Genomic DNA, 12,150 nt, shown 5'->3' on the forward strand with positions numbered 1-12,150 from the left:
TACCTCCAGCGCAATGTAACCACTGTTTCTAGGAGTGGTCCGAGGAACACCAGGGCCAGAATCACATGGATGAGAGTACAAAGTGTCAGTGTCACATCCTCCGCCACAGTGATGGAAACAGTGTTGGGGTTTGCTTTTGTTACATTTAATGAACCAATATTTACACATGATGGTTAACTATAATCCATATTTTCATTAAGACTCACTCTTTGTGATGTCTGTAGTTCTGTGGTTTTCACAAATGCATAATAACATGGATCATTCATACAAAGTGATTTCCCTGTCCTTGAAATTTCCTGTGCTCTCACCTATCCATCTTCTCTCCTCCTCATCTCTGACAGGCACTGATTATTTATTATCTCCATGCTTTTGCCTTTTCCAAAGCATTATATAATTGGAATCATATGGTATAATATGGAGCCTTTTCAAACTGGCTTTCAAACTGCTCTTAAGTTTCCTCCAGATCTTTCCATGATTTGATAGTTCCTTTTTTATCATTCACTTATCATTCATTTGTTATGAATGTGCCATAATTTTGTTTTTCCATCTAATTATTAAAATGCATCTTGACTGCTTCTAGTTTGGGGCATTTATGAATAATATTGCTGTATATGTCCACATGCAGATTTTTGTGTGGCTATGTCTTCAGCTCCTTAAGGTAAATACCATGGAGTGCACTTGCTGTGTTGTATGGTAAGATCATGCTTAGGTTTGTAAGAAACCACCAAACTGTCTTTTAAAGTGGTTGTGCCATTTTGCCTCCCCACCAGCAACAGTGGTGATGCTGCTCATACATTTGATGGTTCTCAGTTGGTTTGTTTTTTTCAATCATTCTGATCGGCGTGTGATGGTATTTATTGCATTGTTGTCTGAATTTGCAAATAAAGTCAGTCCAAGGAATGGCATTTACGGATACAGATGAGGGTGTTGTACTGCTGTCTTCATTTCTCTGTTACTAATAACTCCTTCTCTCTCTTCACCTGTGATTCTCAAACTTTACTTGGTGAGCTTATGATGTGTTGCATAGGGAACATGTCAAAACGTAAAATCCTGTGACATAAACCCCCAGGTTCTGTCTCAGTGGTTGTGGAATAAGATTAAGATACATTCTTATCCATGTGATTCTGGCCCCGGTGTTCCTTAGACTACTCTGCTGGAAGCAGTGCTTACTCCGAGCCGTAGGTGAAGTCTGCCAATCAGCTGGTGGTTGATAAAAGTCAACATTTTGCCAAGTTCTAGTCTTTATATTGTTTTAGCCTAGACCATAATTTAGCTGTGGGAACAGAAGGATTAGTTCATCCATGTTTCTAAATTATACTGTGACTGCGTTTCTTTTCTTAAACTTCTAGGAGTAGGAAGTGTGAAATTATATTAACTATAGTAATTTGAAATTCTGAAATCTGTTTTTTACTTGTCTTCTAAAGAGTATATTGAGCCTTTTACCTTTGTTTTCTGAGGAGTTTCATCATATAATGTATATTTCAGAAAGAGGGAAAAAAACCTCTTTGCTTTTTCTTTCTTGTTAAAAATACATGGCCTTTTTGTGTCTGTTTGTGGACTGTGGTTGGAAATGTGAGGTGAGGTGTCTGGAAGGTCTTTTTTCCCTTACATAACAGGCATATCACAAATGTAAAGTGTTAAGGTCTCTGGATTATTTGTTTAGTGCCATGTTTCTCAGAATTTTATCTCGGAGCCATAAGTATCAGAATGACCTGAGAAACATGTTAAAACCATATACAACTGATCTCTGGAGATGGGGGACAGAAATCTGAATTTCATCAGGTTCCTCAGATGATTAAGTATAAAATGTGAGAACCACTGACTCAGCTTCCCTGTGTTTATCCTGTGCAGATAGAGAAAGAATTAAAACACTGCTTAGTGAATGTTCTCCTTTACCCCAGAAAACCTCCTAAGACACATTTAGGGTGCAGTCAGTCTAATGGATAAAATACCACTTAGAGGGTGGCAGAATCCAGTTCAGTCATGTTCTCTCGGTTCTCCGCAAGATGGTCAAGGGTCACTGGATTTATTTTCCTAGTTACACCAGCCTGTCGTGTGAAGGTTTCCATGCCTGAACGGCAGACAAGCAGCTCTTCAGCAATAAGCATTCCCTTACCTCAGGAGTTTAACGTGGTTCCAGAAAGCTTACTTTCAGAAAAGCCTTCTTTATCCCACAGGGAAGATGTTCGGAAACCTTGGCTCTTGCAGTAAGTAGTTAATAGAGGAAGACAGTTCACTCACTTATTTATATGAAGACCATCATTTTATGTGCGGAATTCAAAGCTACACCTTTTCATTACTCAAAATTAAGTGGAGCAAAATATTTCCTCTCCAGTTGAGTAATAGGAAACTTGCATAATTTTTCATCTGCAGTGTTTACAGGATCTCAAGGGAACGGGCAGTCAGAGTGTGGTGCTGCAAATACAAGGCATTGTACACTTCTTGGTCCTCTTGTGTGCTTCCTATTAACCTTTAATTCTCACACTACAAAGAAGGCACTTTTATTACCTTTCTTACTGACAAAGAGACTAAAGCGAAAGAGGACTAAATTACTGGTCTGTTATTATTTCACTCTTTAGTGTCAGAGCTTAGGTAGAAACTTAGGTATTCTGGGCAAAGAACAGATCATAGTCGTATTGTGGTGAACCAGTAGTGGCTTCTACTTGTCTACATGTGTGAATCATAGATTTCTAAAGTAGAAAAAAACGGCAGAGGATCACTTGGTCCTAAACTGTCACCTTACAATTAAAGAAATCAAAGGAATTTGGAAAGATGGTTTTGATTCACAAAGACAGTGAGTCAGTGATATAGCCAGAACATGAGCTTGGTGAGTTCCAATTTTGTATTTTTCTCCCTTAGATCACAAAACATATGTAAAATTTCTGAAATTATTTTATTTCTTATTGCTGTCTTTATTTTTCTTACTAGTGCCATTAGCACCTGCCATTAACATTTAAAGAGAAACTAGTTTCTAGATAGCCTTTTGTTAATTTATAATATCAGAATATGTCCTACCAAATGATTCTTAAACATTAAGTTTCATGGAAATTATTGAAAAAATGGCTTACAGAAGTAGTTCTTAGCATCATCAAACCCTGCACCCATTTGTTATGATAAATAATTTCTAAAATCCTTCCTTAGAATTCAGAATGAAATTTACAAATGACATAACAAAATACAAACACATTTTCAAAAAAGTCAGTATAATATTTCATATATAATATAAAAGAAATAAAAGTGAGTTGCATACTTAAAATACACAGTTGTGTCTACTAGGGACAACTTCATGGAAGTCTTGTTACTTCAAATGTAGTGTGAAGACCAGTAGCATTAACCTCAATCACAAAATAGAATAAAACTTACTTGTAATAGCATCAAAACTATGAACTACTTAGGGGTATATCAGAAGAAAGATACAAAGATCTGTGTACTGAAAACTACAAAGCATTTCTGAGATAAAGAATATTTTAAAAACGAGAGCTATACACCCTGTGTATAGGTTGAAAGTCTTTATATTGTTAAAATGTCATCTCTTCTCAGATTGATCCCAGTCAAAATCCCAGCAGATTTTTTGTAGAAATCAATACACAGATTTAACAATTCATATGGAAATACAAAGGACCTAGAAAAGAACAGCCAAAACAAATTTGAAAAAGAAGAGCAAAATTGGAGAACTAACAGTAATTGATTTAAGACTTAACTGTAAAACTGCAGTAACAAGAGAGTATGGCAATAGGGGAGAGATGGACAAGTAAATTAACAGGACAGAACAGAGTCAGAAGGAGACCCACACATTCATGGATGCTTGTTTTCAACAGAGGTTCAGTGTCCATTCAGTGAAGAAAACATAATCTGTTTTACAAATGATGTTGGGGCAGTTGGATATCCATATGCCTTCATAAATCCTTTTATTTATTTCTTGTGCCATCTGCACATATTAACACAAAATAGGTCATGTACCCAGAATGTAAATCTTAAACTAAAAAACTTCTAAAAGAAAACATAGGAGAAACTTCTGTGACTTGCAAAGATTTCTGAGATGTATTATCAGAATAATTCATAAAATAATAAATTTCATCAAAATTTAACGCTGCTGCTCTTTGAAAGGCGTTATTTATAAGACAATAAAAAGACACACTACAGACTGGGAAAAAATATTTGCAGTGATTATATCTGATCAAGTACTTGTATCCACAACATATAAAGAACTCTCAAAATTTAACATGAAAACAGAACTCAATTAAAAAAAATAGCAAATATGGGAACAGTTAACAAAGATACACGACAAATAAACCTGTTAAGAGATGCTTAACCACAGTGATCATTAGAGAAATGCAATTAAAACAACAACGAGGCCTTGCTCTATACTTATTAGAACAGATGTGGAAGAATTGGAACACTGACACAATTGGGGGCAATTTAAGATGCTTCAACCAATTGGAAAACAGTTTGTCAGTGTTTTAAACGTATGCCGATGGCAAGATCCAGCCATTGCACTCCTAGGTGTTTATCCCAGAGAACAGAAGGTATGCCTTCATACAGAAACTCGCATATGACAGTTCATAACAACTATATACGTAATGGCCCCAAGCTGGAAGCAACCCAGTTATCTCATCAGCAAGAGCTCAATGAATAAACAAACAGTGGCATTTACACAATAGAATATTACTAAGGAATAGAAAGGAAGAATTAGTGATAAATACAGCAACATGACGATCCTCAAAATAATTCCGCTGAATGAAAGAAAACCAGCAGCAAAGAGTACATTCTGCATGACTCTTCATATAAAATGTAGGAACTGCAAAGTGATGTGTAGTGGTAGGAACTTTGTTGCCTGTTGAGCAGGGGTAAGGGCTGCTAGGGAGAGGGAGAAATTACAGAGAGTTACAAGGAAACTCTGGGGGTTGATAAGTATATTCATAATTTTGAGTGTGGATACAGCTTTATGAGTGTCAACTCATCAGAATGTACATTTTAAATGTGCACAGCTTGTTTGTCAGTTATACCTCAGTAAAAGTGGGAAAGAACTGCAGAAGCATCTGTCTTAACTTTTCTTGTGTCTAATCCTATGGCAGTTTCCATCTCTTCTGCCTCTGTGTCTCTTGCATCCATATACTCTTCTTTCTTCTTCATGCCAAACTGACTCAGGGGAAAACTACCAGAGTGAAGGTTCTCTCTCCCTTCTTTAAGCCCATCCCTCAGCCTTGTCTTTTTTTTTTTCTGTTATTATATTTTTGTTAGCTACTCCTCTACCCTTATGGGTGCTGGATGCTCATCTTTTCTTTTCCTTCCCTCCTCTTCCTAGAGTAGACATTCATCTTGACTCCTGCCAAATATACTGAATTCCTCTCACCTTTCTCAGCCATTTAAATTAGATTTTCAGAAAATGCTACTTTTACAGAAAGAATAATACAGCAAGCAGAACGGTATAATTCATAGGTCATGTTGTTGGAATTCCAGTCACTTTTAACGTTGGGCATTTTGAGTTTATTAGAATTAATTTATATTCAGTAAAATATTGGCTTGGGCTTCCCTGGTGGCTCAGAGGTTAAAGCGTCTGCCTCCAATGCGGGAGACCCAGGTTCAATCCCTGGGTTGGGAAGATTCCCTGGAGAAGGAAATGGTAACCCACTCCAGTATTCTTGCCTGGAGAATCCCATGGACGGAGATGCCTAGTAGGCTATAGTCCACGGGGTTGCAAAGAGTCAGACACGACTGAGCGACTGAAGGGAACGGAACAGAACGGAAAATATTGGCTTAAGTATGCACTGCGTTTTGTCAGACCTCTTCACTGTGACCCATCCTTCTTGGATGGCCCTGCATGGCATGGTTAATAGCTTCATTGAGTTACACAAGCCCCTTTGCCATGACAAGGCTGTGATCCATGAAGTGGCAGAAAATTTAAAATGTTCATTAACTGTAATTTTAGGGTTAGTTATGTGTATATTTTCAGTGGAACACAGTTTCATTTTTTTATGGTTGAAATTTTATAATAATATAGAATCTATTGCTTTTCACAAGTACACAGAATTAGACAGTTTAAGATAACTGTCTTACTTAAGAGGGCTACAGTTAGAAGTGCTTTTGGCTTCAAGAAATGAAAGCAAACAGAAAAGGTATCATTGCTGCATTTGAGTCAGCAGCTTAATGAAGCTAGGCAGAATTATCTAAGCTTCTCTTGACCTTTTTTTAGGGTCAGATGATTGCTACTGCTGATGCATTCCCAACACCTGGGTACACAGCAGAAAGAAGAGATAGAATCGTGACACATTTTCCCATGTGCCATGGCTACACCCTGAATGCAAAGAATCTGGAAAACTGAGTATTTAGTTCAGCTAGCATTTAATAATATTGCACTTTATACTAAAGGGAGATAGGTGAGCAGGGATGGGAATTAGATGTTGGGTGAACCTCCCATGGACTTACCTCTGCATAATACACAGCAGTTTTTCCCCCATATACCTGGACCTAATGCCTTGAGACATTTAAAAGGTGAAAGTGTAACTAGTATGTACCAATTTGATATAGTTCCTTAAAGAAGATCATTAAGCTTTGTTGAGTCTTATGAAGAAATAATGGCAAGCTAGTTTTATTTGCTGACAGATATTTGAGTTTAGAAACTAGGCTAGGTGCTTTTACACAGATTATTCAGGTAGCTAATGATGACCAACCTAGATAGCATATTAAAAAGCAGAGACATTACTTTGCCAACCAAGGTCCATCTAGTCAAGGCTATGGTTTTTCTAGTGCTCATGTATGAAATGTGAGAGTTGGACTGTGAAGAAAGCTAATCGCCGAAGAATTGATGCTTTTGAATTGTGGTGTTGAAGAAGACTCTTGAGAGTCCCTTGGACTGCAAGGAGCAGTCCATTCTAAAGGAGATCAGTCCTGGGTGTTCATTGGAAGGACTGATGCTAAAGCTGAAACTCCAATAGTTTGGCCACCTCATGCGAAGAGTTGACTCACTGGAAAAGACTCTGATGCTGGGAGGGATTGGTGGCAAGAGGAGAAGGGGACGACAGAGAATGAGATGGCTGGATCACATCACCGACTCGATGGATGTGAGTTTGAGTGAACTCTAGGAATTGGTGATGGATAGGGAGCCTGGCGTGCTGCGATTCATGGGGTCACAAAGAGTCGGACATGATTAAGCGACTGAACTGAACTGAACTGAATGATGTCCCATTTTTATGAATTAAGAAACAGATGTTAAACAATTTGCTGCAGATCACAGAGCCTAGGAAGTGAGTGATCTTTTCTCTATAGTGAATTGCAGAAAATGTTTATAAATGGAAATGAATTAGAATTTTATGGTAAGAATGATATTTGATAGTGAAGAAACTTAGATGCACACAGGCAGAAGGTAGTAGGTATTATATATCACATCCATACATTGGAGGAGTCACGACCTTCTAGGTCTTCTAGTGGCCAACATACTGGGATGATAAAAAATAGACAGTGTTGCACAAATGCTTACTACATTCGTTTTGCTTATACTTATCTGTTTAATCCTCATAACAAACCTATGAGTTAGGCACACGATATCATTATGTTTAGAGGAAGAAACTGAAACATGGAGCCTAAGTTATAAACCCAGCCTAGTAAGTGGCAGGCCTGGAATAGAACCGAGGCCATCTTAATCCTGGGGCTAGGTGCATGCTCAGTTGCTTAAGTCATGTCCAACTCCTTGTGACCCCATGGACTGTAGCCCACCAGGCTTCTCTGTCCATGGAGTTCTTCAGGCAAGAATACTTCAATGGGTTGCCATCCCCTCCTCCAGGGGATCTTCCTAACCCAGGGATTGAACCCATATCGCCTACGTTGCAGGTGGATTCTTTACCCACTGAGCCACCTCGGAAACCCCAATCCTGGGGCTACACTTAACTATAAGTGATTCTCTTAGAAGTGATTTGTGTAAGAGAGAATGAGAAGGATTTTTCAAGTTGATTCTCATCTGGTTCTAACCAATCTTGGAAGAATTTCTACTTGTTGATTAGTTAAATAGGAAGTTGAGTAAAATATGGTATAGAATTTCACCAATAAAACAAATACTTACAGCATCATTTTAGAAGGCTGTGCATATAGGAACTTTAAGATCCAAATTCAAATCTTTCAAACAAGCTGATAGTTTATTAATAAGCCCTTTTCAACTCATGATAACTGGTTCCATCTTCATAATTTTAAGAGCTAACATAGAATATCGATCAAGAAATTGAAATAAGAATGCAGCAAATTAGTATGTGAAATACTCCCACGCAGATGAAAATTATACAGCTCAGACCTTCACAATGAGTCAGACTCTTGGAAGGCTGTTCCTTTCTTCCCCAGAGTCTGTCAACAGAGGGATGTACAAAATGATGTAGTTTTCTTGTTTCAGCTTTAACATCTGCTGCTTGGCAGCCCAATCATATTCCTATCTAAGAAAACATCTATAAATATTGGTAAAAATTTCCTTTTTACTTTTGTTTTCCGGATCTTCATATCTGTATTCATTCTGCTGGCTATGCAGTATCTCTGGGTGATCTAGAGCTCAGTATTTTCCTAGCACAGCTCCTTGGGGATCTTCCTCACACCACAAACAATTTGCTACCAGGTCAATTTGGTGTACTTTTTCAAAGCCGAGATTGGTTGTTTTCTTCTCTTACTTCCCCACTTATCCACACACTTCTGACTTTTTACCAAGAATGAATACCAGAATTTTAAGTGAGCAGTCGTTTCATCAGGTTGCTTTAGTCCTGTCATTTTTCACGGAACCTGTGAGAGAATGAAGAAAAAATACACAAAAAAAGTTGAATGTGGTTTAGTATTGCTTTACAAAAAATCATAGAGAAGTCAGTAAATATGAAAGTGGGCAGTAGAAGTGTTCACACAACTGGATTGAAATTTCAGCAAAGTAAATTATTAACAGGTATAACTTATACCTCTTGCCATGCATAGCTTGGTATCAAATTAAATATTTTAATTGGAGTAAAAGAAGTTTAGGAAATTAAAAGCTAAAACTAGAAAAGAAGACAGACTTTTAGGCAAATAAAACACATCACTCTATATACTCATAGCAACAGATTGTTTTATTATTTGTTTGTATAATTGGCATCATCAGTGATAGCAGAATCGCTGGGAGGGGCTGTGGAGCACATTACTGGAATTGAATTGGCAATGCTCACACACTGGTTTGTTCCCTGGTTTAGAATCCTCTCTTTGCTGCCTTTCTTCTTTAGGTGGGACTCTTCCCTGGACACTGTGTTGAGTTAATTAATCAGAAAGTTCCCCAGTCAGTGACCAACTCAGTGCCAAAACCAGGTGAGTACTCTTTATCGTTAGTGTGGTTATTTACCCACTGCTTAAAGATCCAGATTTTCTCTTCCAGTCAGGCATGCAGCTTGTTTGGCTGTTGTGTTCATTGTCATAATATGCATTCTTAATTTTAATGTGATTTTGATTTTTAGTGTATTCTTTTTTCTCTGTTGATCATTTCACAAAGGTTTACATGCATTCAGAATTTTAGGCAATTTTAAGAACTGTTTGCTCCATTAAGCTTTGTCATTGTTTGCTTTTGCAATTATATAGTAGGAATGTAGCTAATTAATGAGCAAAATGATAAAAGAAAATGCCAGGTTTAAGGACCTGACATGGAGATAATATGATTAGCTGAAAATTAATAAATGAAGGGAATGTACATCTCATCAGTGCCTGTGAACATCCAAATTATTTTGAACAGCATTTCTTATTACTTATATAATGTGTTTACAGTGCTGCATAAGTGTGTGGCATATTGCGCAGATACATAAAGCAGTGTGTTGCAGGGAGTAAAAATCAAAACCGTGGAAACTTTTGTTTCTATTGGGGTGACTTAATCTGGATGAATTTTATAGAATACTTCATCAGGAAGTTTTTAATGTGATGTAAATTTTTGGAAAGAAAATAAAAACAAAGAATTAAGATTTTAGAAGGAGGCGGAAGTGATCAAATGGATTTCTCCTGCCCTACTCTCCCCTCACACTGAGATTCTCAGTCTCTTTTCAAGGCATTTTTATCCTCTATGAAATCCCCCTTCTTTGGACAAGCTGGTTATGCATAAAACAACTTTGTCAGAGATAACTTACTTATTCGTTAGTGTTGTGATGGCTGTAGTTTTCTATTCTTTTTGAAATGTCGCATCAGTAGCTTGAAAAAAAATTCTGTGCCCACTAGCAGACACTGCTTCTCCTCTCCCTTGCCCCAGCTCTCAGATCAGTTCAGTTCTGTTCAGTCGCTCAGTCGTGTCCAACTCTTTGCAACCCCATGAATCGCAGCACAACAGGCCTCCCTGTCCATCACCAACTCCCAGAGTTCACTCAAACCCATGTCCATTGAGTCGGTGATGCCATCCAGCCATCTCATTCTCTGTCGTCCCCTTCTCCTCCTGCCCCCAATCCCTCCCAGCATCAGAGCTCTAAGCAACTACTAATCTATTTTCTGTCTCTAGAGTTCTCTGAGCCAGACCTTTCACACAAATGAAATGAATCATACAATATGTAGTCTTGTAGTAACTGGCTTCCTTCACTTAGCATAATGTTTTCAAGGTTCATCCATATATCAGTGCTTTATTCTCTCTTATGGCTAAATAGTACTGCATTGTATGGATATACAGTATTTATTTTATTCATTCACTTTGGGTTTCCATTTGGGGTTATTATGAATAATGCAAGAATTAGTGTACAAGTTTTGGTATAGATATATATTTTCATTTCTTGAGTATGTATGTAGCAGTAGAATTGCTGGGTCATATGCTAACTCTATGTTTAGCCTTTGGAGGAACCGCTAAACTGGTTTACCTTTGTAAACCAGCTGCACTGTTTTACACTTCCACCAGAAGTGTATATGAGAATTCAAATTGTTCTATTTCCTTGCTACTGTATTTTTGGTTATTGTTGTCTTAGTGGGTATTAAGTGATACGTCTCTATGGTTTTGATATGCATTTCCCTGATGGCTAATAATGTTGAACATCTTTTTATGTGTTTACTTATTACCCATCTGTGTATCTTTGGAGAAGTGTTCAGACCTTTGCCTGTTTTTTAATTTGGTTGTCTTTTTACCATTGGGTCATGTTATACATTCCACATACAAGTCCTTTATCAGATAATGTGATTTGCAGACATACATTTCCTCAAATTCTGTGTTTTGTCTTTCTTTTTCTTGATGATATCTGTTGAAGCATAAATGCTTTTAATTTTGATGAAGTTCAGTTTATTTTTTTCTTTTCTCACTTATGCTTTTGATGTCTTATCTAAGAAGGCATTGTTTAGCCCAAGGTCAATATTTACTTCTGTATTTTCTTCTAAGAAGTTTATAGTTTTAGATTTTCCTTTTTAGCCTGCTACCCATTTTGAGTTAATTTTTGTGTGGTTTTGAGGTCCAAGTCCATTGGATATCCAGTTATCCAAGCATGATTTGTTGAAAAGGTTATTTTTTCCCTATTTAATTGACTTGACTCTCTTGTAGAAATTCAGTTGACCTTAGATGCGTGAATTTATTTCTACATTTTCAGTTCTGTTCCATTGATCTATATGTCTGTTCTTATTCCAGTACCACCCTGTCTTGATTACCATTGCTTAGTAGTAAATTTTGCTGTTAGGAGGTCCTCCTACTTTATTCTTTTTCAGGATTGATTTGGTTTTTTCAGGTGCCTTGCAATTCCACATGAATTTTAGAATCATCTTGTTAATTCTAAAAGAAGATGGTTGGGATTCTGATAGGGATTTATTGACTCTACATGTCAATTTGGAAAGTATTACCTTCCGGCCAGTATTTAAGTCTTTCAGTCCTTGAACATGGGATTTTTTTCCTATTTGATTAGATCCTTCATGTCATTCAACTTTTTGTAGTTTTTTTTAAAGTTCTCCATATCTTTTGTTAAAGTTATTTTTATTCTTTTGATGCTTTTGTAAATGGAATTGTTTTCTTAGTTTCATTTTCTTTTCGTTCATTGCAAGTGCATAGAAATGCAATTAATTTTGTATCTTAATCTTGTATCCTGAGACTTGAAATGTTTATGAATTCTGATAGGTTGTTGGTAGATTTCTTGGTATATTCTATATATAAGATCATGTCATTTGTGAATAGACATGTTTGCTTCTTCCTTTCCAATATGGATGTTTTTTATATCTTAC

At 37.0% G+C, this 12,150-nt stretch overlaps 1 protein-coding gene across 5 annotated transcripts in view; it reads left to right on the plus strand.

Moving 5' to 3' along the window:
• Positions 1-12,150, plus strand: part of ARHGAP32 (Rho GTPase activating protein 32) — a 194,354-nt gene that overhangs the window by 132,431 nt on the left and 49,773 nt on the right. For all 5 annotated transcript variants that reach the window (XM_088832350.1, XM_055415880.2, XM_088832349.1 and 2 more), the window contains one exon: positions 9,219-9,300. In XM_088832350.1, the coding sequence (XP_088688476.1) occupies positions 9,219-9,300 (82 nt within the window). The remainder of the gene's footprint in view (positions 1-9,218; positions 9,301-12,150) is intronic.

The sequence above is a fragment of the Moschus berezovskii genome, chromosome 25 (genome assembly GCF_049115385.1).
Source record: "Moschus berezovskii isolate FMDL1 chromosome 25, NW_MosBer_1.0, whole genome shotgun sequence".
NCBI lineage: Eukaryota > Metazoa > Chordata > Mammalia > Artiodactyla > Moschidae > Moschus > Moschus berezovskii.